Here is a 20,466-nt window from a genome sequence, read left to right as displayed (position 1 = left end):
CGGCGCGGCCATGTGGCTGCTTCTCCTCCGCACCGTGCGGCTGGCTCGTGTCCTGCGGCCGCTCGCTGCGCTCGAGCCTCCTTCCTCCCGACGCGCGCAGCTGTGGGGGCTGGTGCGTGACCGCAGCGCTGGTGGTTTCCCAAGCGCGTGATTTGCATCTTGTGTTGCCGCGTCTCGTCATCTCTGGGGTCTGCCTGCATCTTGGAAGGGCTCTTGGCACCCGCGGGAGGCTGCGCTGCTGCTTCTGAGCCAGCGGTGTCACCTGCCGGGTGCCAAGTTCCTTTCGCTCCTTGCTGTTGGAGTCTTTCTGCAGCTCGGGTGTCGCTGTGCCAGGGTTGGGACTGCTTCGCTTTGCTTTCCTAAGCTCTGGGATTTGTCCACCTTTTGGCCCTTCTGAAGTAGTTGTTGCTTGAAGCTCTCTCAAATGCCATGAGAGGGGGGTGGTAAGCGAGGCGTCTCTGGGGGGATGAAGACCGGAGGGAGCGTTGCAGACTGGCCTCACGCTCGCAGAGGCTAAGGGTGGACTAGAGTCCGGGTGAAGCACTGGGGCTCTGCCTTTCTGTAGGACTGAACGTGCTTATTTACATGCTGCTTTTTTCAGTCTTTCTTGGGGGTGAAGTAACAGGCAAGGCCAGGAAGAGGAGTGGGGCGGAGTGCAGAACAACGCGCCGAGCTGCAGCGTTCCACTGCCCCGTAGTAAGACATGTGCCGTTGTAGCACTGGCTTGAGCTGACAGAAGTGTTGGGTCTGTCTGCGGGGAGCTCAAGCGTGTGCTTCCCCCACTGTGCTGAGGCAGGGTCAGGCAGACCCAGCCAGGCTTGCAGTGGAGAGGATTCCATGTCCTACTCTTTGCTTCACCATCCTGTAGACACTTACGTGGTCAGTCCTGCCTTCTGCTCAGCATTGAGGGCCCCGAGTGTGACAGCTGTGAGGGTGCAAGCAAATTGCTCCCATGGGTGCGTTCTTGCAGTTGCTGACATCCCAAGTTCCCCCTTGATGTTTCTGCTCCTTTGCCTGATGATGGGAAGCTGCTGCATAAATAGGCAGCTCCAACTTTTGTAACTGTTCATAACTGAAGACTTGTTTTAAAAAAGAAGTTCCTGCCAACACTTCTTGAATTTGGGGGTTTGTGAATGCCAGCTGATGAGCCGTGGATGCACAAGCAATGCCATTTGTTGGCTCAGAGCAGCCTGGGCTGCGCTTCTCTGAAGCATGAATCTTTCTACTGCCTAGCCAGTTCCACATGTGTTCCCAGCAGTGCTTCTGTGCGAAGCCACTTGGAGTTTGGAAACCACTGTCCTGAAGTTTGGAGGCTTTAAAAAGCTTCTGTGGCCTGTGCAAGCACTGCCACAGCTGGGGGAGCGAGCACTTGGAGGGAGAAGTAGATGGTTTGGGAAGTGGCCATTGTGTGGCGGAAGCAAGAGTGCTCGGGAAGAGTTAAGAGCGTTGGCTGAATGATTTGCCTGCTAGGCTGAGTCAGTTCCCTGTCTGAAAACAGTATGTTTCCTTGTTAATCCAGGAATCCACCCAGCCTTTTGGTTCTTCCCCTGCCCCCCCACATCATGACTTGCTCGTGGCACCTCAGTCTGATAAGCAGCTAAATCTCAGGGTTGGGAGGGACCTCAGAGAGGGTCTCATCACAGATGTAGGAAGCACTAGTCCTTACCGTCCTAGACAGCATCCCTCCAATGAAGGTTCCCCAGCATCCCTGGACAGCTCCTTCTATTGTTCTGCTGCTCTTGCAGTTTGGAAGTTTCTGTGACACTCGATATAAATCTCTTCTGCTGCAGTCTGCCTCTGTGGCCTGCAGCTGACACCCCTGCTCTTCTTACCACTGTGTTTGCTCTTTGGTAACTGAGGGAGCTCTAGCCCACCGTGCCTTCCCACAGGTGCTGCAGTTGGGCATTGGCTGAGGAGTGCTGAGAAGAGCTTGATCCTCCAGGGCTGGAAGCGGAGTGGGGTAGGGAAGTTTTCAATGCATACTGAAGCCTGGGAGTAACTCGGTGAACTTCAGTGGAGCTGCTGGGATGCTGCTAGTTCTGGACATATTTGGATCCTTTCCTAAACCTTCATGCAGAAAGACTCCCTGGTTGGACTTTGTCTCCGAGTGTTACTGTAGTGTTTTCTCTGAGGTCTTCTAAAGAATGCAGCTCTTTGCTCATAACAAGAAGCACAGCCATCCAGACTGCTGTACTTGCCTTTTTCCCCACTATGGTGGTGGTTGTACTCCATCATCTCCATGTATGCAACCGTGGTGTGTGTTTAAGACCCCACACAGAACCTGGGCACTTGACAGTTTACAAGCTTGTAAAACAGCGGCCTTGCCAGAGTCTCAGGCCACTGGCTTATGTTCTCCAGCTCACTGTGCTAGTTCAGCATAACTTCTGCTTTCAAAAGGCCTTTAGCAAGGTCTCTTTTAAAAGCAGCTCCTTTTAGGGAATGTAAGCAGTCGTGGGAGGAGGCAAAGTGCTGACTGGGGCAGAAACACAGATGGGAAACAGGATGGGCACAAAAGGCCAACTTGTATCCTGTAAAGGCTTGTTGATGGGGCCTGAAAGTTCTGCTGCTGGCTCCAGCCAACCCTTTGCTAGGTCATGTAGAAATCTGAGGCCCTCAGCCCGTGAGTGTTCCCTCTCTCCGCAAGAGAAGGCTGAGGGGGGACCTGGTGGCCGTCTGTAAACTCAGCAGGGGGGACCAGCAGGGTTTGGGAGAGAACCTGTTCTCCCTAGCACCGCCCAGGGTAACAAGGAATAATGGCCACAAATTGTTTGAGACTAGGTTTAGACTAGACGTCCAAAGTCATTACTTCATAGTCAGGATGGCTAGGATCTGGAACCAACTTCCAAGGGAAGTGGTGATAGCTCCTACCTTGGGGGTCTTTAAGAGGAGACTTGATGTCATGTCTACCTGGCTGGGGTCATTTGAGCCCAGTTTTCTCTCCTGCCCAGGGCAGGGGGTCGGACTTGATGATCTACAAGGTCCCTTCCGACCCGACTTCTATGAATCAAGCATGTCAAGTCATGCGCAGTAGGAGACAGCATCTGAACTGCACATGCAGCTTCCTGGGCTCTAAGTTAACTCTGCCAGCCCAGGAAAGGCTCTGACCTGGGTGGCACAGAGCCAAGGTCTCCTTGACCAGCGCACAGCTGCCCCAGCAAAAATCAAACCAGAACTCCCCCCGCCTGGGTTCTGGTGCGTACAGATTGGGGAGGAACAGAGTGTTGCGACCCTTGTGGTCAGGAGCTGGTTTCATCTGGCATGCCGTGTGCAGGAATGGCCACTCCATTTCCAAAAATGTTGGTGAGGGAAAGGAAGCTATTGGTGATCAGCCAGCTGGAAAATTCCCTTCAAGTAAGCGAGGAGGCCACAGTTGCTTGCCTTGTGGAGGTGGGGGAAGGACAAGTGGATAGCAAGCCATAGGAGACCTTGCGCTTCTAAGGGGTGTAGAGTGGCAGGAGGGTGGGAGCTTCTGTTGCCCTCGTCTCAAGCATACAAACAGGTACTGACAACTGCCAGGGGGCAAATTAAAGGTGGATAAGAAGGGTACAGTTGGCTTCCCCTGCTCTTGTGTGACTGGCACGGGACAGCTGTTGACGCACGCACCTTAAGTAGGAAGAAGATATGTAAAAACCACACTGGCAGGAGGCTGTGGAGCAGGTGCATCTGTTGCCACCAGCTGTTGTGTTCTAAAATTACAGCTGTCAAAGGGACAGCACTGGTCACGTAACATTTGCTGCGTGCTTCTCAAGTCAGTGCGGTGGTCCAAGCACTGTCCTGTGCGTGCAAGGAACTGCTGTGCCACAACATGTTGGCTTGAGGTGGTGAAGAACACGATTTCGCAAAGCAGTCCGACTGAGTTGTGGTGATCCAGGTTGGGTTCAAATGGTAAAGAATTACAGCTGACTTCCCAGGGTTTTGGGTGCTACTTTACTACCACTAAGCAGCTTGCTCAAAAACAGCAGGAAAACATTGCTGGATGACAAAAGCAGATGAGCTAGAGCAGGTGTGGTCTAGTTATGAGTAGCTCACCGGTGCCTGCAGCCAGGATGGAGGGCATTTCTTGTCCTTCACCCTCCAGCTGCTTGCATCTGGGAAGCTCCCAGCGGTCCTTGGCATTGCTCATGCTGATCAAATGGCAGCAGTGGAGAGGAGCCCTGTTGTGGCCTACCCTACTGCAGGTTTCTCTGTACTGCTCTGGGGTTCCTCCACCACTCCCTGCCTGGGGGCCAGAAGTGTTGGCTTTGCTATGCTGTGTGGGGTCTCTCTGCCCCGGGGTCTGCTGTAGGGAGGCCTGTGGGGTGCTCCCGAGTTTCCCCTCTGCTGCCTGTGAGAGTCAGAAACGGGGAACCCTGAAAGCACCCCAGAATGTAAATCTCAGATCCAAGAAATATGGAGCTAAGGTACAGACTGCCTCTTGTGGGGGAGCAGCCAGCCTGCCCTTGGAGGAAGGTGGCCTGGGTGCAGGGGGCATGGGGTTAGTTGGTACATCACTAAGCTGTGTAATGAAGGGAGTTTGCCTCTGCTGGTTGCCTCTGCCTGTGCACATGCAGCACAGTGCAGAGCATCCCTGGATGAATTGGTTGGGCCAAGGCTGAGGGACCCCATGTCCTGTCTGCTCCATGCAGCCCAATGCAGCTGGGCTCAGGTCCCAGGCACAGTTCCAGGACAAGGCTGGCTAAGGGTGGGGATGGGGTGTTGGTGGGCTCCCGCTGTCATCTTCTGCCTCAGCTCTTCTTCGCTTGGGAAGATACAGTGAGTGCAGCAGACAATCCAGCAGGCTCTGACTGCCCCCTAGAAGGCAGTGCATTAGTGTGCCTGCTCCCCAGGCCTGGCCTTGCAGGACAGCAGTGGGAGGGTTGGCTTTGATAAGAGGTGGATGTTTGGGACAAGGGGTCCTGTGGGTGGGGTGCTCATTAACCCCTAGGCCCTGGTGTTCTAGGGTGCAAGGAGACCTGCTGCTCTGAGGGAGTGAGTCTGGGGCAGGGGTGGGATGTGCCCTCTGCCCCACTCCCTGCCATCCCTACCTGTGCTGGGGGTGCCCCTCTGCCCCAGTGTGAACCAGCAGGTGGGGAAGCCCTGCTCTGTACAGGCGGAGCTGAGGATAGACAAAACTAGTGAGCTGAGAATGAGCCCCATGGCACGCTGGGGTGGAGTGGGGTGGGGGATCAAGGTCATCTGCTGCAGCCAGTGGAGCCTGCCTCCTGGAGCGTCTTGCTGCAGGTGCCGTCCCTATCTCCCCCTGATGGCATTGGGTCACTTCACCTCGCAGAGAATCATTTCCTCGGGCTGACCGTTGTGTGCTTGCCCTTGACAGGTCCCTTGAAAGATGGTGCCCCTGTGAGCAGGGGCAGGGGCAGCAGTACTAGTCCAGATGGCTGGTTCTTTGGTCTTGTAAGGTTTTTTTTTTTAACCTTAACCACCCTGCAGCTGTATGGTGGACGAGTTCTCCCAACTTTGCATGCGCCTGGAGGATCGGACCAGGCTTCTGATGGTGACTGAGACTGCTTTACCTCAACTGTGCTCAGCGCCTGTGTTGCTGTGGGGAAGAGACACCAAATGCTGGGTGCAGGGGGTATCGTTAAGTCTTCTGCCTTCCAGAAGCAGCCTGTGTTGGGAACGCAGCAGCAGAGGGCGCCCGCCGCCCGCGCCGGTTTCTGCGGCTGGCGGCTTCTGAGACTCCTGCCTTAATGACAGGGCAGCAGGGAGCAGCAGCAGGGACTGGCACGTGCCCCCCCTCCTTTCATGGCTGCATAATAAAACCACTGCCCTGGGCATCCTTCATCCTCACTAGACCAGTTGTCACCTGGGCTTTCCCCGCTTCCTGTCCTTTATCCTGATGAACTTCCAAATTATGTTGAATCACCTGGCTATGGACAGTGGCTGGTTTTATTTAAGTCCCTGCATTGTCTTTGCATTGAATGGAGCAATCTTATTCCTTCTGCAGCAGCTCTGCATCCTTCTTCCCTGGCACCGCCAGCACTTTGAGGTTTTCCTCGAGTTTCTTCCCTCTACTGGGGTCTTCTTGCTCTGGATCACGTGCTCCCAGGAAACCTCTCTGCATTCTCCCCCTCTGTGTCAGGACTGGGGTCTTAGCATTCAAGCCATCCAGAGAAGAGCTCCCTCCCTCTTCTGATGTGATCTCGGCTTGCTCTGAGACTGCACTGTCAAAACGTGCTGGTAGCCTGCAGGGCTGGTTTTGCAGCCTCCCTTCCTCCGGAGCTAACATCCTCAACCTTAATCTCCTCTAAGGGATGTCAGTATCCGCCCTCTCCAGCATAACACTAGCTGCCTCCCCCTGTACAGGAGTTGTTCCTTCCTTGTCAGGGACATCAGAGACCTGAGCTCCATTTCTGTCCCCTCTCTCACTGGCCCTGATGGCAGCTACATGCTTCAAACATTTCTGTGTGCAATGATACTGTGGTTCCATCCAAAGAAAGCATGGGGCAGGGAACAGCCTTTACCTAGCCACGGTACTGGCCTCCTTGCAAACCTATATAATAGAACCGCCTACGCGAGCACTGAGAAATGCTTCTCTTTTCATTAAAAAGAAGCAGCATGTAGGAAATGCAGTACTGGAGAGCTTGTTAACGTGGAGTGACTGCTGCCTCCAGCCCCTCCGCAACAGCAAAGCTTCCCAACCTGGGAGATGGAGAGTCAGAGTATGTGTCCCAGCCCACCCCACACAGGCAAGCTTCCCTTTTGCTGCAGGGCAGCCTTGAACCCAGGCAAGGAGCGATGAGAACTTGTGCACTCATGTCTTAACCCTTGTGCCCAGGACTCTATGGAACTGGGCAGCTGAAATAGAGCTCGGCATAACAAGAACCTAGTCTTAAGCTCCAGCCAGGCACCCAGGCCATCCTTTGTCTTCTAGTGTGTTAGCCACAGACTGGTGACCCAAGATGCTGTTGCCAGGCTCGTGCAGGCCCTTCTTCCAGCTGCTGATGGGGCTCCTGCTACAAGCCTGGTGTTGGTGCAGTGAGTAGTGGGCTCCTTTAGACCAGGAAAGACCCTGGTGTGCTTCTCTCACTTGTTGGCCTATGCACTGTAGGAGGCCTGCCCCCCTTGCTCTCAGGCTTCGCAGCTGGTCTGGAGGCTGATGGGCTGGGCTATGGGTGCTAGGGTAGAGGCCAGGTGCACAGGCATCCCATTGGTCTGGGTTGTGTGGATGTGAGGCCTTGTGCCCTGATCTCCCCTTCTCTCTGTCTGGCAGATTTGAGAGCACCGTGCAGGTGGGCAAGCTGCAGGACCTCATCCACCGCAGCAAGATGGCCAGGTGCAGAGGCCGCTTCGTCTGTCCGGTCATCCTGTACAAAGGCAAGGTAAGGTGGCCTGAGTGTGCCTGGCTGATGTGTGGGGTGTCCCTCTCCCCATTTTCTGAGCTGCCCTCATCACCTGGCAGTGTTAGTTTCTGCAGGCCAGATCCTGCTCCTGGACACCAACTGAAGAGGCAGATGGGCTGCCTGGGAATAGAGGGGCACTGCAGTAGATTGCATCCACTCCCCAGCCTGTGCCAGGCGGGGTTTGTGCTGGGCCCCTGTGAGCTGGCATCAGGCTAAGACACTGCACTGGAGACCAATGGAAGGAGGGTTATGACAACTTGAACCACACAAGACTGTTTCTCCCTAGGGTGCCCTGGGTATTCCCCACAGGCCTGCCTACCACCCTGCCAAGCTCTGGGTTCCTCCTGGAGGAGCTGCGGGATAGGATCCCCTCCTGTAGCCCCAAACCATCTGCCAGCTTGCTCTTGTTCTCCTGTTTTGTCCCTGAAGAGAAGCTGACCAACTAAGTGAAGTGCCTTTTTGCAGACATGCAGGAAGCAATCTGAGGTTGCTTAGATAGCTGAGCAGATCCCCAAGCGTCTTACAAGGAGGGATGCAGGCGTGTTAATCTTGATTGACTTTACAGTGAATTAGTTGAGCTGCACTAAGTGCTGGTGTGGGCACTCCTCTGGAGAATTCAAGTGGCTGTAGTTCTATGTAGCTTGGCTCCTTGGCAGCTGTGTGCGCCATGGTTGCTTGTCTCACCTGGCACCAATTAATGTGGCGTGGTCAGGCACCCATGCAGGCTGAGACCCTGGACCTCCAGCAGGGAGGCTGCTGTGGAGGGGTCCGGGCAGGAACTACTGAGACAGATATAGGGACAGTCCTTAGCCTTTGTGGCAGCAGTTTGAAGAATGAGGGTCAACCTAAACATGAACACAGCTCAGATGCTGCTTGTTTTACCAGGCAGTGGAAAATTGATGCAGGTGAGGAGGGTGTGGGGAGCTAGAGGCCAGAACAGGGGTAGGAATTGCCCATTGGAGGGCAGGTAGGTAAACAGACTGTAGAGACTGGGTACAAAGAGGTGGCAGCTGGGATGCCTGGAGGGGACAGGAAGCTGGGCATGGTTCCCTGTGTACAAGGGCAGCCCCTCTGAGACCTGCAAGAGGTTTATGATAGTTGCTTTCTCCAGCACATCTGCAGGTCAGCAACCCTAGCAGGGTGGGGGGAGCTGTACGGCCGTACCGGATACAACTACATCTTCTCAGGTGAGTAAGGGACCCTGTGTGGTCAGCTCAGCAGGATGTCTGTCTATGCATTGCTGCAGGCACTGGTCTGGGCCTTGGTGGGTGGAGGGCACATCACAGGCCAGCTGTAAATCAGCCTCAGGGCACCTTGTCCCTGGGGGATGTTGACCTGTTTGCGCATTCATCAAAGAGCAGTGCGGTGGGGTGGGGGCATCCTCTGCAGAGACTCCAAGGATGTCATCCTAGGAGGGACATGGAACAAGAGCTAAATTTGCTGCCCAGGTCTGATGATTATAGTCTCTGACAGGGGTGGGAGACCGAGGGTGGGTTAGACCCCACTTGGGGCAGGCGGGGAGAAAGTTGCAGGCAGGATGACAACCCTGGTGTGTGTGGGCTGCAGCATGGGAGGGGCGTGAGGGCATTGCACAAGCTTTGCCCCTGACATTGTGCTCTCCTTGCAGGGGGCTCTGACGATGCCTGGGCTGATACTGATGACCTTTCAGAGGAAGATCCTGCGTTCAGGTGTGTGCGCAGCATTTGGGTAGGAAGAGAGGAACTCAGATCTGACCAGCCAGTTCAACCCTTTGTCTCCAGTCTGAGCCATAGTAATGTCTTGGGGCCACTGCAGGCCACGAGCTCCTTGCTCTCAAAAACAAGCCCCTCATGATATCCCTGGTGTGGTTACAAAAACCAGAACCCGCTGATGCTGACACCTGGCTGAGCCCAGTGTAACTGAAGTCTCCTGTTCCACTGCTGGGGGCAGGCAGATACCAGATGTTAGATGGTCCTGAGCTGTACAGAGTGGGTAGGCGGTCCAGAAAGATAATGTGGATGGAAGGAATAATTCTGGATCTCCGTTCACAGAGAGGAGCATGCTGCATGCATGACTCCCACGATCTGAGGGGGTGGGATGGGCCGTGAGGGGACACTTTCCTCCCTGCCCAAAGGCAGCTGCTGTGTCCGAAGGGAGGGCAATGCTGGAGTGATGTTCGGTGCATGGAGAAGCTGGTTGTATGCTGGTGGTGCCGCAACACCCATGGGAGATGGCAGCAGGACTGGTTGTCAGCCCGGTTGCAAGCTAATGCCTCAGTGGCACAAAACCAGCCCCTGTGACCCTGCTGAGCACTGGGTGAACTGCTGTAGGAAGAACAGCACCGATGTGACGTGGTGTCTTGACAGACATGTGCACAGGCAGGGCTGTGTTGTGGGGTCACAGGGCTCCTTGACAAGCAGCCATTCCAGGGCTGCCAATAGGGAGAGGTCCCCCTGGGTGCAGTCTGGCCCCCAGCCCTGCCTGGGGACCAGCAGGTGTCTGCATTGACCCTGGGCTCTTGCCTCTCCTGCGCTTGTTGCAGAAATGCAGACTCCCAGTTGTTTGACAAGGTTAGAGGGCACGACATCAAGCTGCTGCGGTACCTGTCGGTCCGGTACATCTGTGACCTGATGGTGGAGAACAAGAAGGTGAAGTTTGGCTTGAAGTGAGTGTAGAACCTGCGCCTGCCCTTGGGCTGTGTTGAGGGGGGTGGCGGGTCTGCACCTGCTGCCCAAAGTCATAAGCCAACCCAGGGCTTGGACTGCATTGACCTGCATGCAGTGCTGTCTTCTCCTGGCAGGGTGCTGGAGAGGCCCCAGGAGGTATTCATCAGTGCCTTAAAGCAGTGGTTCTGAAACTCTGACAGATTGTGCACCACCAATTTAAAATGATGCAACCTTACGTATCACCAGCAAATTTTTGTCATACAAAGTAATTATAATAAATCTGTTAATGCATGCCACTGACAGGCTGTTTGCATACCACTGGTGATACATGTACCACAGACTGGGAACCGGTGCCCTAAAATGTAGCCCTGGGGGCACACTGGGCTGTATATCAGGTCCATTTGGCCTTGGCCAGTGCCACTGTGAAGGCTGCGGCAGCAGGTTGAAGGTTGGCTCAACTCCACCACCCTTCTTGCAACCAGGATGGGTTCCCAGTTGCCTCAACTGGGGATGGAGGTTGGACACCCTGGTCCCTGCGACTGCAGGTGTAGCGACTTTCTCGGCAGGGGCCGAGTAGGTGTGAGGACCCTGACTTCAGAGGAGGGGAGCAGAGGGTCAAGGAAGGTGGGCAACTCTCTGGGATGCATCTGGGCTGAGGGTGTGACTGTCCTTGGGCTGGAGCTTCCCTGCATTGTTTGGATCTGAGTGGGGCTCTAGGCTGCCACTGGAGTCAGGACTGTTCTGTCACCTGCATGTGCCTGTGCACCATGTGACCAGCCTGGGTGTCCCAGTGCCTGGGGCCGCGTCCTCTGAATACATACCCTGTTCTTTCATCCTTCTCAGTGTTACGTCTTCGGAGAAGGTGGACAAAGCACAGCGCTATGCTGACTTCACCCTTCTCTCCATCCCATACCCAGGTACAGGGCTGATGGCTGAAGGGGTTGCTGGGGACGGGGAGCTCCTTGTGTGTGGTGGACAGAGGCTGGGACTCCCTGCATGTTCCCTGGTCTCTGGAGCAGGAAGCTCTTTGGGCCAGCAGGAGCATGTGCAGGTGTCTAGAAGGGGTCTAGAAGATGTGAGCCAGCACCAGGCAGCTTAGTTGCATACTGTGAGGGCTGGCCAAGTTGCAGTGGGAGTGGCTGTGTTCACAGCCTTCCCTAAACTGCCAGTCCCAGGGGATTTAGGCCCTGGGCAGATACGTATGGATGGAACCTGAGTGCCCCACTGCTCCATGTCTTTTTGGGGCTGGGGGGTCACTTGAGGAGTTCAAGTCTGTCCCTCTGACCCTTCAAAGGAGAGGGAAGAGGGAGATTCATGCTTGCTGGTCACAAAAGACCAGCCCTCACTGCTCCTCCTTGCCCTCCTCCTGGGTGAGCCCTGCCTGGCCCCAGACCTGCAGTGGGGAAGCGTTGTTTTGATACCGAGAGAAGGCACAAAGCATCTTGTTCCACAGTGCAGGTCAGCATTGGATTCACTGTGGATAGCCAGCGTGCACAGCTGCTTGGCCAACAGCAGGCCTCCACAGCTTGTGCCTGCCACATCAGAGCCATGCGGCTGCCCGTGTGCAGCAGAACTCCGGCCTGTGCCACTGCCTAGGCCCCTGTTTCTACCCTTGGCAGCTGGTCCTATGAAGGGCTTGGGCAGAGGGGATTCTGCAGTTGGCTGTTGGTGCTCCTATGGGCTGGGGGCTGCCAGCTCATAATGCACATGGCTACACCTGACTCCTGCATCGCCTAGTGCCTGTGCAGCTGCTGCCCATGGCAGCTCCACTTGTGTGCCAGGGCAGAGCTTTGCTAGGCTGCCGAGCTCTCCAAGCACAGGCTGGTCACAGCAGGAGGGGGAGGAGGCCACGGTGTTACATTAAAGCAAGTGCAGCAGCTGTAATGGATGGAGCAGCGCAGTGGGAATGCTCTAATTACGGCTGGATCCAGGTTCACAGCATCAGGACTTCCTGTTTGGAACTGGGCTGTAAAATTGCTCCAAGCTGAAACTGCAGAGAACTTGCGGTTCTCAGAGCAAGGGGGTCACTTCCAGGAGGTGGAGAGCATTTGGGCTGGAGGCTGGTGTTAAAGGGGGAGGGGGGTGGACATTCGTGCTCTTGCAGTTCTCGTGGCTTCCCTTCCCGTGGCCGTCTGCAGTGTGCCCGCTGCTGGTGCAATGAGGTGCCGAGTTCGCTGCCCCAGTTCTTAAGGTTTTGTCTAAGCTCGCAATTGAAATAGGGGCTTGAGCAGTCACTTAGTATCTTGGGCAGAGGCCTGTGGGAGCATTTCCCTAATGGGGGTTGGGTTGGCCGTATCCTGCTCCAAGTGACATTTCACATTTGAAAACCAAGGCCATCTCCTCCTCCTCCCTCCCTGAGTTTTGAGGCTCTGGGTTGTCCCTCTCTCCAACCCCTCCATCCAGTCAGGTAGACTCCAAGTCCTGCTGCCACTGTGCATTGAGGCACTTGTGTGCAGATGGTTGTATGCGTGGTGCAACCACCCATCTCCATGCACTCGCGGTGGCGGCAGGGGGGATCCTGGTGCAGACTCCTAGTATCCAAAGAGAACCAGCTTCAGCTCTGCCAGAGCTACTGTTGTGCTCTGCTGTGCTGCCTGCAACCCCAGGGCAGCACTGTGGGGAACACCTGGTGCATGCCCCTGTGATGTGAAGGGAATACCCCAGACATGTGCTGTGCTGTCCCTGGGAGCTGGGGGAGGGTCACAACAGCGTTAGCACCTTGGGAGCCTCCTCTACATTGCCACTGGCTGGCCAGGGGGGCACTCGAACCAGGCTGCACACTGTATTGATGGCTGCCCCTGACCTCCCACAGGCAGGCTGATTGTGGATTCACTCCATGTGCTGGAGTCCCGGCTGGCGCTGAGGCTGTCAGCTCCGTGTCCCCCTGGGGATTCCAGCAGTTAGCGATCAATTGTCTACACAATCGCTCGTTGCCTTGTCTCTTGCAGGCTGTGAATTTTTTAAGGAGTACAAAGATCGGGATTATACTGCTGAAGGCCTTGTGTTTAACTGGAAGCAGGTACAAGGATGTTGCTAACTGGAAAGCTGCGGGCTTTGCTGCGCCTAATCCTTGACGCAGGACCTTGCAAACAGTTACATAACAGTGCATGTCCCTCCTTGCCACAGGGAGGGAACCCAGCAGGAAGGGGCTCTCTGCAGCGGGTCAGCATCCTGCACTCTGGGATGCTCTGGCTGCCTATGGGGAGCTGGACCTTGCTGTGGCTGGCCTGGTATCCTGGTCTTCACATACCTGTGACCTGAAGCTAGTACTTTGCAGGTGGCCTCTAGTCTCAGCTTTGCATTTATCTGGTCTGCCTGCTGGGGAGGTGGAGGGCCAGGGTCCTGCAGAGACCCTCACACTGAAGTGCCTTGTCCCCAGCTGCTTACTCTTCCCCCTCAGGAGGAAGGGCCTCTCGTGGTGCACCAGCCTCTTCCCTCCAGCAACCCACTGTGTCCAGAAGTACCCCAAAGCCAGGCTAGAGGCAGCACTCACTGCCACTGCTCTGCTTTCTGTGCCCGGTTCCATTGGAGCTGCTCCCCCTCCCCTCAACTGATCCATGGCTGACCTGTGTGTCTGTTTGCAGGATTATGTAGATGCTCCATTAAGTATCCCAGTCTCCCTGACTCAGGCTCTGAATATTGACTGGAGCAAATACCAGGTGAGCAGTGCTGGGGCTCCTGGGGAATTGGTAGGCCACAGGCAGACGGGAGCAGTCAGGTCACCTGGACTGACCACATGTATGATATCCCACACTCCCGGCAGCAGGAGCTGCTGTGCTGGGTCACTGGCTCTCCTGGGCTCCACGCTCCAACAGACTTGTGCTCGTAGCTCGTGGCTGTTGCCCTGCAGCCTATCTCCTGAGGCTGCACCTCCCTCTGCCAGCAGGCAGCTGCACATGCAAAGCCAGCCCTGTTCCCTTCGGTGTCTGCGGCTGCAGCCTCTTGCCCTCTCTGCCTACCACGATTGCTTCGCTGGGTTCTCCTGAGTGGCATGTTGAGTCTCGCGTGGTCCCTGCATTACAGTGTGTGTCCTTTTGGATCCCCTCGGCTCTGCCTGTGATGTCAGCCTCTACCCCTAAGGTCCTTTCTCTTCCAGCTTCTGGCTGTCTCCCTGCCCCAGGTGTCTGTCATTGTTGGTGATGGAATTGCCTCTCTACCCTTGTCCCAAATACCATATTTTTGCATTGTTTTCCTGGAAGAATGACTGTTTTGAGCTCCTGAGCCAGAGCGCTGGCTTCCTTGGTTGTGCTGCTGGCATGAATGCTGCTGTCACAAAACTTGGGGTGCAGCACCCCTGGGGTGAGGTAAACGGCTCCCTGTTCCAAGAATAGCCCCATTACCTGCGTGACCTGTGAAAAAAAACAGGCTGTGCTTTGGGTTTGAAATTGGCACATCTGTTCCACGCTTGCCAAGTAGCTGCAGTAAGGTGCAGGCCAGCTCAGGAGGGTGCATGTGCATACATGGCGTCCATGGAGCTTTCTACATTTAGGCGGCTGCAGTGATGATTTCTTGGGCTCCACGCAGGCTCCAGGGACAGGCAGGGGCTTGGGGGCTTGACTGTCCAGAGCAGCGGTAGCTTAGTGTGGGCCTTTGACCCTCAAGGGCTTTTCTTAACGTAGGACGCAAGCTGCAGGCGGCTGTGGGGTGTAGCTGGCTTCCCATGGTGGCAGTGCATCACGGGGGAAGAGCAGGGAGTACTGAAGCTCAGTGAATGGCAGTAGTGCTAGGTGACGTTCCCTCCCCCAGCGCCTGCCTGCTCCCTGCAGCTCAAGCTGGCAGGTGCAGAAGGAGCATGCTGCTGCCATTGCCACTGCTGGGGTTTTGGACAGAGTTCCCCACAGCTGGAAGGCCGAGATGGGGCCAGGCTTTCCTGTCACATGCTGCTGGGGGTTGGCAGGTGCTCTCAGACCTGTAGGAGAAGGCAGGAAACAGCAGCTCTGCTGTGCCCCCACGTCCTTCCCTTCTGCAGCCCCGTGCTGATGTAGTGCCTCCGGTGCCCTGCTGCTCCTGCGGGCTGCAGGTGTCCTGCTGGCACGGCAAGGGGTGCTCCCTGGCAGGAGCAAGCTGTTCTGTCCTGCCTGCCTGACTGATGCTGCCGGAGCCATCAATCCCTGGGATTTCCCTGGACAGGCTGCAGTGCTGGGCATGGAGCAGTACACCCACCTCTGTAGCACGCAGCAAGGAAGAAGCCACAAAAATTAATCTAAAGCACCAGCATGAGCCAAGCCAAGCGGAGCCACCCAAGAGAGGGCAGCACCTGTGAGGCACTGGGCCCAGGACCAGCCAGCCTGCAGCAAGCACCTCATTCATTAAGTATCCTGAGCAGCCAGAGCTCCTGCAGCTGCCTGGGAAAGGATGTTGGACGAGCAGATTGGGGGCAGGAAGGAGCCACAGAAACAACCAAAAGAAGCAGCAGAGCTTGGTTTGTTGGCCTGGGCAGGGCAAGCAAGCAGGGACTGTTAGGGGGCCAGCAGTGCAGCTGGGACCATGTGCTCAATAAGGGCAGAGATGGAGGCCGGGGCCACACAAATCCTAATGAGTACTGAGAGTGACTGACCATGCAGATCAACTACTGAGACGGAGAGAGCTCCAGAACGGCAGCCAGAGATGGGGAAGCTCTAGGTGAATGTCGGGTGCCAGGGTCCTGGCAGGGCCTCTGGCTGGTGGGATAGGATGTGCTGTCCCTTCTGGCTTCTCCGTGGACCTGCCTGGGAATCTCTTGGCTCATGGACTCTGGCAAAGGCTGGGGAGTAGGAGGAGGTCCCAGGCTCATGTGCATCACTGTTCCCCACTTCTCAACCTGTGGCAGCTGTCTGGTAGGGAGTGTCTTATCCCCACCTTGCCCCTGCAGGTGTGGTGCAGCAGGACAAGCTGGCAGTGGTCTGTCCTGCTGTCTCGAGCATGAGAGCACCTGTTCTCTGCTTCAGGTCACTGCATGGAGGTTCAGGGGCTTGGTCGCCCGTCCTCTCCCTGCTCCCAGCACGGGTTGTGCTGCAGGTGGTTGCAGAGCCCTGGCCTGCTGTTTGTCACCATGTGGAGGCCTGGCACTGATGTGCTGTGTTCATGCAAATGGGGCACAGGAGGAAGGAAAAATACCTGCTTCCCCAGCCCCTGCCGCCTGTGAGCTTGAGACCTGGAGGCCTTCTGTGTGGGTGAACAGGAATCTGCTGCTGTCTGCAGAAAGTGGGTCAGCGCTCAGCAGGAGCCCCCAGGTCTCCAGCAGTCCAGTCCAAGATGAGGGAGCTCACCTACAATTGCAGGGCCAGTGCCCACCCCCCAATCTGGACCAACTGCACAGCTGCAGCGCTGCTGCAAAGCGCTTCCCAGCACCAACACCTGGGGCCACAGAACTGGGTCGGGGCTCAGCAGGGTGCGTGGAGGTGCTGCTCAGCTTTTGGTGCATGGGCAGGCTGCCACGCCTGCAGCCCCCAGCTCTGCTAGGGCCGGGGAGCCAACTTACACCTTCCCTTGCCCCACATTGGGCCCCCACAGTCCAGGGGCTGGGCCCCTCCTGCCCAGTCCCCTCCTCACTGGGCAGTTTTTGCGGGTGAAGCTGTTGGGCCAACATGGGTGGGAGGCAAAGCAGGGCTGTGGCCTTGGCAATGCTCTGGGGGTTGTTTGTGCTGAGGGTCGTGCATCTGCTGTGGCCTCTGGCCCCAGGGCAGTTTCTCACCTCTCCTGTTCTCTGCAGAGCTGGGACCTGGTGCAGCAGACGCAGAACTACCTGAGGCTGCTGATCTCGCTCATCAACAGTGATGGTGAGGCTGCGCCCCAGTGGGTGCAACTTAGGGCACATTTCCCTCCCCCTAAGCCCGGCAGGATGATCATGCAGCACCCAGTCTGGGCACAGTCTGCAGCCCTGTCTGAAGCATCGCTCCTCTGGGGCTCTGCCCCCTGGGGCCACTCGTGGGGCCTCTATTTCTCCATGGCAGGGGGCTGTTGCAAGGAGCACACTCACCAGCCCCTCTTCCCCCTGTGAGGGCTAGTATCCCAAAAGTAGGAGAGACCGGGAGGCCCCAGGCAGGCACTGGGCCCAGAACCTCTAAATGCCCGGCTCAGCGCCAAGTGGGCAAGTAGAGGGCAGGACCCTGCTGTTGCCCTTCCTGTGACCTGCCACTGGTGTCCCAGAAATGTTCGTGTGTCCTGCAGGAGGGAGCAATGTGTCTAGGCCTGGGCCAGCCACTGTCACGCTGCCTCTGGAGACGGGCAGCATTGTACTGCCCTCCGTGCAGCTTCTCGTGGGCATGAGGGCCTCAGAGCTCACTGCCCCAACAGCAGGCTGTGTTGCTGCTGCTGGCCTGTCTAACAAGGTGGTGGGGGGCTCAGTGGCCCTGTCGGCAGGAGGAGGGAGGGGACCCGCTGCTCCAGGGGTGACAGCTGAGTCTCGGCCTCCAGTGAGGATGGAGCTCTGATGGGGCAGGCTGGGTTGGGCAGTACTCCTGCCATGCCACTCACCTTCGTGAGCTGAGGTTCCTGCTCCAGGATGGCTGCAGGTGTGGAAGACTTGGGCCGCCACATCCCCAGCACTTGGCTGCCTGGGCTGTGTTCCCTCCCACCTGCATGCAGAGTTGGGGGAGCTTTCACTGCAGATCTGTCCCTAGTAAGGGGCTCTGTTCCCACTACAAAGCACTCTCTTGTCCTCCCCCTCGAGCAGATGACAGTGGGCTCCTGGTGCACTGCATCTCTGGCTGGGATCGGACCCCCCTCTTCATTTCTCTCCTGCGCCTCTCGCTGTGGGCTGTGAGTACCCAGTCCATGCACTCTGGCTTAGGGGTGACAGCTGGGGTGGCTGGCGGCATGGGTTGAAGGACAGCTGGGTGTGCTGCCCTGCTGGCTTGGCGGGTGGAGTAGGCAAGGTGTGCTGTCTTCGGGGTGCTGAGCTGGGCACCTGTGCCTGCACCAGCTCGGCATTGACATGGTGGCCTGACACATGCTCTGGCTGCACGTGCATGAGACGCAGGGTCAAAGCAGGGTGGACACCTGGCTGGCCCAGCCTGTGGCACTGAGCCTTGCCCGTCTCTTTGCAGGATGGGCTGATTCATGCATCCCTGGAGCCTGCCGAGATCCTCTACCTGACTGTGGCCTACGACTGGTTTCTCTTTGGGTAGGAGCCAGAGGTCTGCTGAGCGGTGGCTGGCACCTCCAGGGCCAGCTCTAGCCTGTGACCAGGCCAGCTGCCTGAGGCCAGAGGATTATAGGAAGATGATGGGGGAGGCAGGGTAGTCTGTTGGCCTGGAGGTGCTGCCTCTGTAGCGGGAAGGGCTTGCTTACGTCCCGCTCAACACTGCCAATGACCCTGTCCTGCTCTTGCCTGGGTCCCTGGCACATCAGTCTTCCCTTGCTCTTCCTAGGCACATGCTGGCAGATCGGCTCAGCAAAGGAGAGGAGGTGAGCATATACTTCAGGCTGGGGGGCAGCTGCCAAGCACAGTGCTTGCTCTGCCCACACAGCATCCCTCTGTGCAGCAGCCCCCACTGCCCCTTGGGCTGGCTGGCACTATGGGGTTGTGCCCACAAGGCAGGGGGCTGCCTCAGCACAGGGACTGCATCTCAGGGAGTTGGTGCTCATGTTCTCTTTGTGCCCTGGCACAGATGCTCTGAGATGCTGTTCAACTTGGCTCAGGGACATTTCGGGTTCTGGCATCCTCTGAGCCCTGGAGCGGATTGGTCGAGCACTGCCCGGGTTAGCCAAGGCGGCGGTGCTTCAGAGCTGTGGTCACGCAGGGCAGCAGCTTCAGGGACATGGTGCTCAGCCAGAGAGTAGGGGACCCTTGGGTCACTCTAGCGCATGTGGGAACTTCCTCCCTCCCCCTGCCAGGTGGGGAGGTCAGGGAGTCTGAACCAGCCCAGCTGGCATGCAGGGGTGGGCTCCTGCTTTCTCAGAACCTCTAAATCTTAGCAAGCTGCTGCTGGGTGTGACATAGCCCCTGGCCCATGAGGCTTGTGCAGCTGGATGTCCTGAGAACAGGCACATCCCCTGGCTGGGTGAAGCGTGGCAGGAATGTGCTGGGACGTCTTCTGCAGCAGTGACCCAGGGGCAGCAGACAGGAGGCCCCAGAAGAGGCCGTGGCTGATGTTGAGATTGGGAGGGTCTGGTTACTGCCGGTGTCTTGCAGTCGCCCACCCCAGGAGCAGGGCGGGGGTGCGGGTGGCCCCAAGCCATAGGTCCCCCTCACCTGCTCTTCCCCCTCCTCCAGATTTTCTTCTTCTGCTTCAATTTTCTGAAGCACATCACCTCACAGGAGTTCTCAGCTGCACCGCCGCCCAGGTGAGGAACCCGCGCCTGCCGGAAGAGCTTGTTAGTGCTGCTGCTGCAGGGAGATGCAAGCCCTGGTGTCCTGGCCCACTTTCCCTTAATGTATTCTGTGCTCAGAAGGCTGCAAAATGGGGCCGAGGCCTGGGAGGTGCTGAGGCTGCCCGGGCTGGGAGGAGTTCTCTGCTTCATGCCGCATCCAGAGGCTCCCTGAGCATAGATGGGCCTTGGAGCACGAGGGCTCTGGGCTGCTTGGGCCACCAGGTGCTGTGTGAGCCAGGAGGTTGGGGGCTATTGTACCGCTGAGCATGGGTTGAGCAGTGTTCCCTGCAGCTCTGCCAGCCCTCCCTAAGGCTTCTGTCTGCTCTGGGGCAGCCACTGTCTGGTGTTCTGCTGCCCCTGCTCCAGCCCTCCAGCATGCTGGGGCTGCGGCTGGGTCCCTTCCAATTCAAGCCCCATCTTGGGCTGGGGGTGAACCAGGGAGCCTGGTGTCCCTGCCCCTCGAAGGGACAGTGGGTCTCACAGCAGCTCTGAGGAGAGCCAGACCATGCTGGGCCGCCCTCCCTGGCCTGGTGGGTGGCAGCAGAGGTCTCCATCATTCCAAGCCTGGCAGAGGCATGAGGCTCCAGCTCAGGCTAGTCCCTCTCTGGGTCTACACTGTGTTGCTGACTCTCCTTCTGTCCCCAGGCGGAAAAGCTTGCCCCCTGGCTTCACTCTGGAGGAGATCTGCATGCTCCGTGAGTACTACCACAGTGCTGGCTGGGTCCCTCAGAGCAGGCCCCTTGGTGCCCAGCATGTTGGGTCGCATCCATGGCATTCATAGTTTTAGAGCATTGGGTCTGGCAGGGACCTGCAGAGGTCACAGCTAGTCCAACCCCCAGCCTGAGGCAGGATCAGCCCTGTCCAAACCAGCTTGGACAAATCTGTTGTCCAGCAGCTGAGCAAAACAATACAGTCACCCTGACAGCACCCGGCATCACATCCAAACCTGCTGCAGGTAGAGCATGGGGACCATAGTGGCCACTGTCCTGCTGCTGCTGCAGAGGTGGCTAATTTATGTTCAAGAGATCCAAGGAAGAGGCCATGGCCCCCACTACAGATGAAGGCAAAAGCCCCATGGTCTGTACCAGTCCAGTCACTGGGTGAAATTCCTTCCTGACCCCAAATATGGCATTTGGCCTGAACCTGAGCAGAGGGGCAAGGCCCTCCAGCTTTCTCCCAAAAGGAGC

At 57.1% G+C, this 20,466-nt stretch overlaps 1 protein-coding gene across 1 annotated transcript in view; it reads left to right on the top strand.

Moving 5' to 3' along the window:
• Positions 1-12: 12 nt before the first annotated feature.
• MTMR14 (myotubularin related protein 14) overlaps positions 13-20,466 on the top strand; it is a 32,344-nt gene continuing 11,890 nt past the window's right edge. Inside the window, exons 1-14 of the mRNA XM_025192954.1 lie at positions 13-112; positions 7,211-7,319; positions 8,452-8,527; positions 8,968-9,028; positions 9,862-9,984; positions 10,829-10,902; positions 12,934-13,004; positions 13,570-13,644; positions 16,677-16,743; positions 17,640-17,725; positions 18,013-18,089; positions 18,337-18,373; positions 19,182-19,252; positions 19,925-19,974. Coding sequence (XP_025048739.1) covers positions 7,266-7,319; positions 8,452-8,527; positions 8,968-9,028; positions 9,862-9,984; positions 10,829-10,902; positions 12,934-13,004; positions 13,570-13,644; positions 16,677-16,743; positions 17,640-17,725; positions 18,013-18,089; positions 18,337-18,373; positions 19,182-19,252; positions 19,925-19,974 — 922 coding nt within the window. The 5' untranslated portion in view covers positions 13-112; positions 7,211-7,265. The remainder of the gene's footprint in view (positions 113-7,210; positions 7,320-8,451; positions 8,528-8,967; positions 9,029-9,861; positions 9,985-10,828; positions 10,903-12,933; positions 13,005-13,569; positions 13,645-16,676; positions 16,744-17,639; positions 17,726-18,012; positions 18,090-18,336; positions 18,374-19,181; positions 19,253-19,924; positions 19,975-20,466) is intronic.

Source organism: Alligator sinensis, unplaced genomic scaffold (genome assembly GCF_000455745.1).
Source record: "Alligator sinensis unplaced genomic scaffold, ASM45574v1 scaffold469_2, whole genome shotgun sequence".
In the NCBI taxonomy this organism is placed as follows: domain Eukaryota; kingdom Metazoa; phylum Chordata; order Crocodylia; family Alligatoridae; genus Alligator; species Alligator sinensis.
The sequence above is the reverse complement of the archived record's forward strand: the minus strand, read 5'-3'. Positions and strand labels throughout refer to the sequence as shown.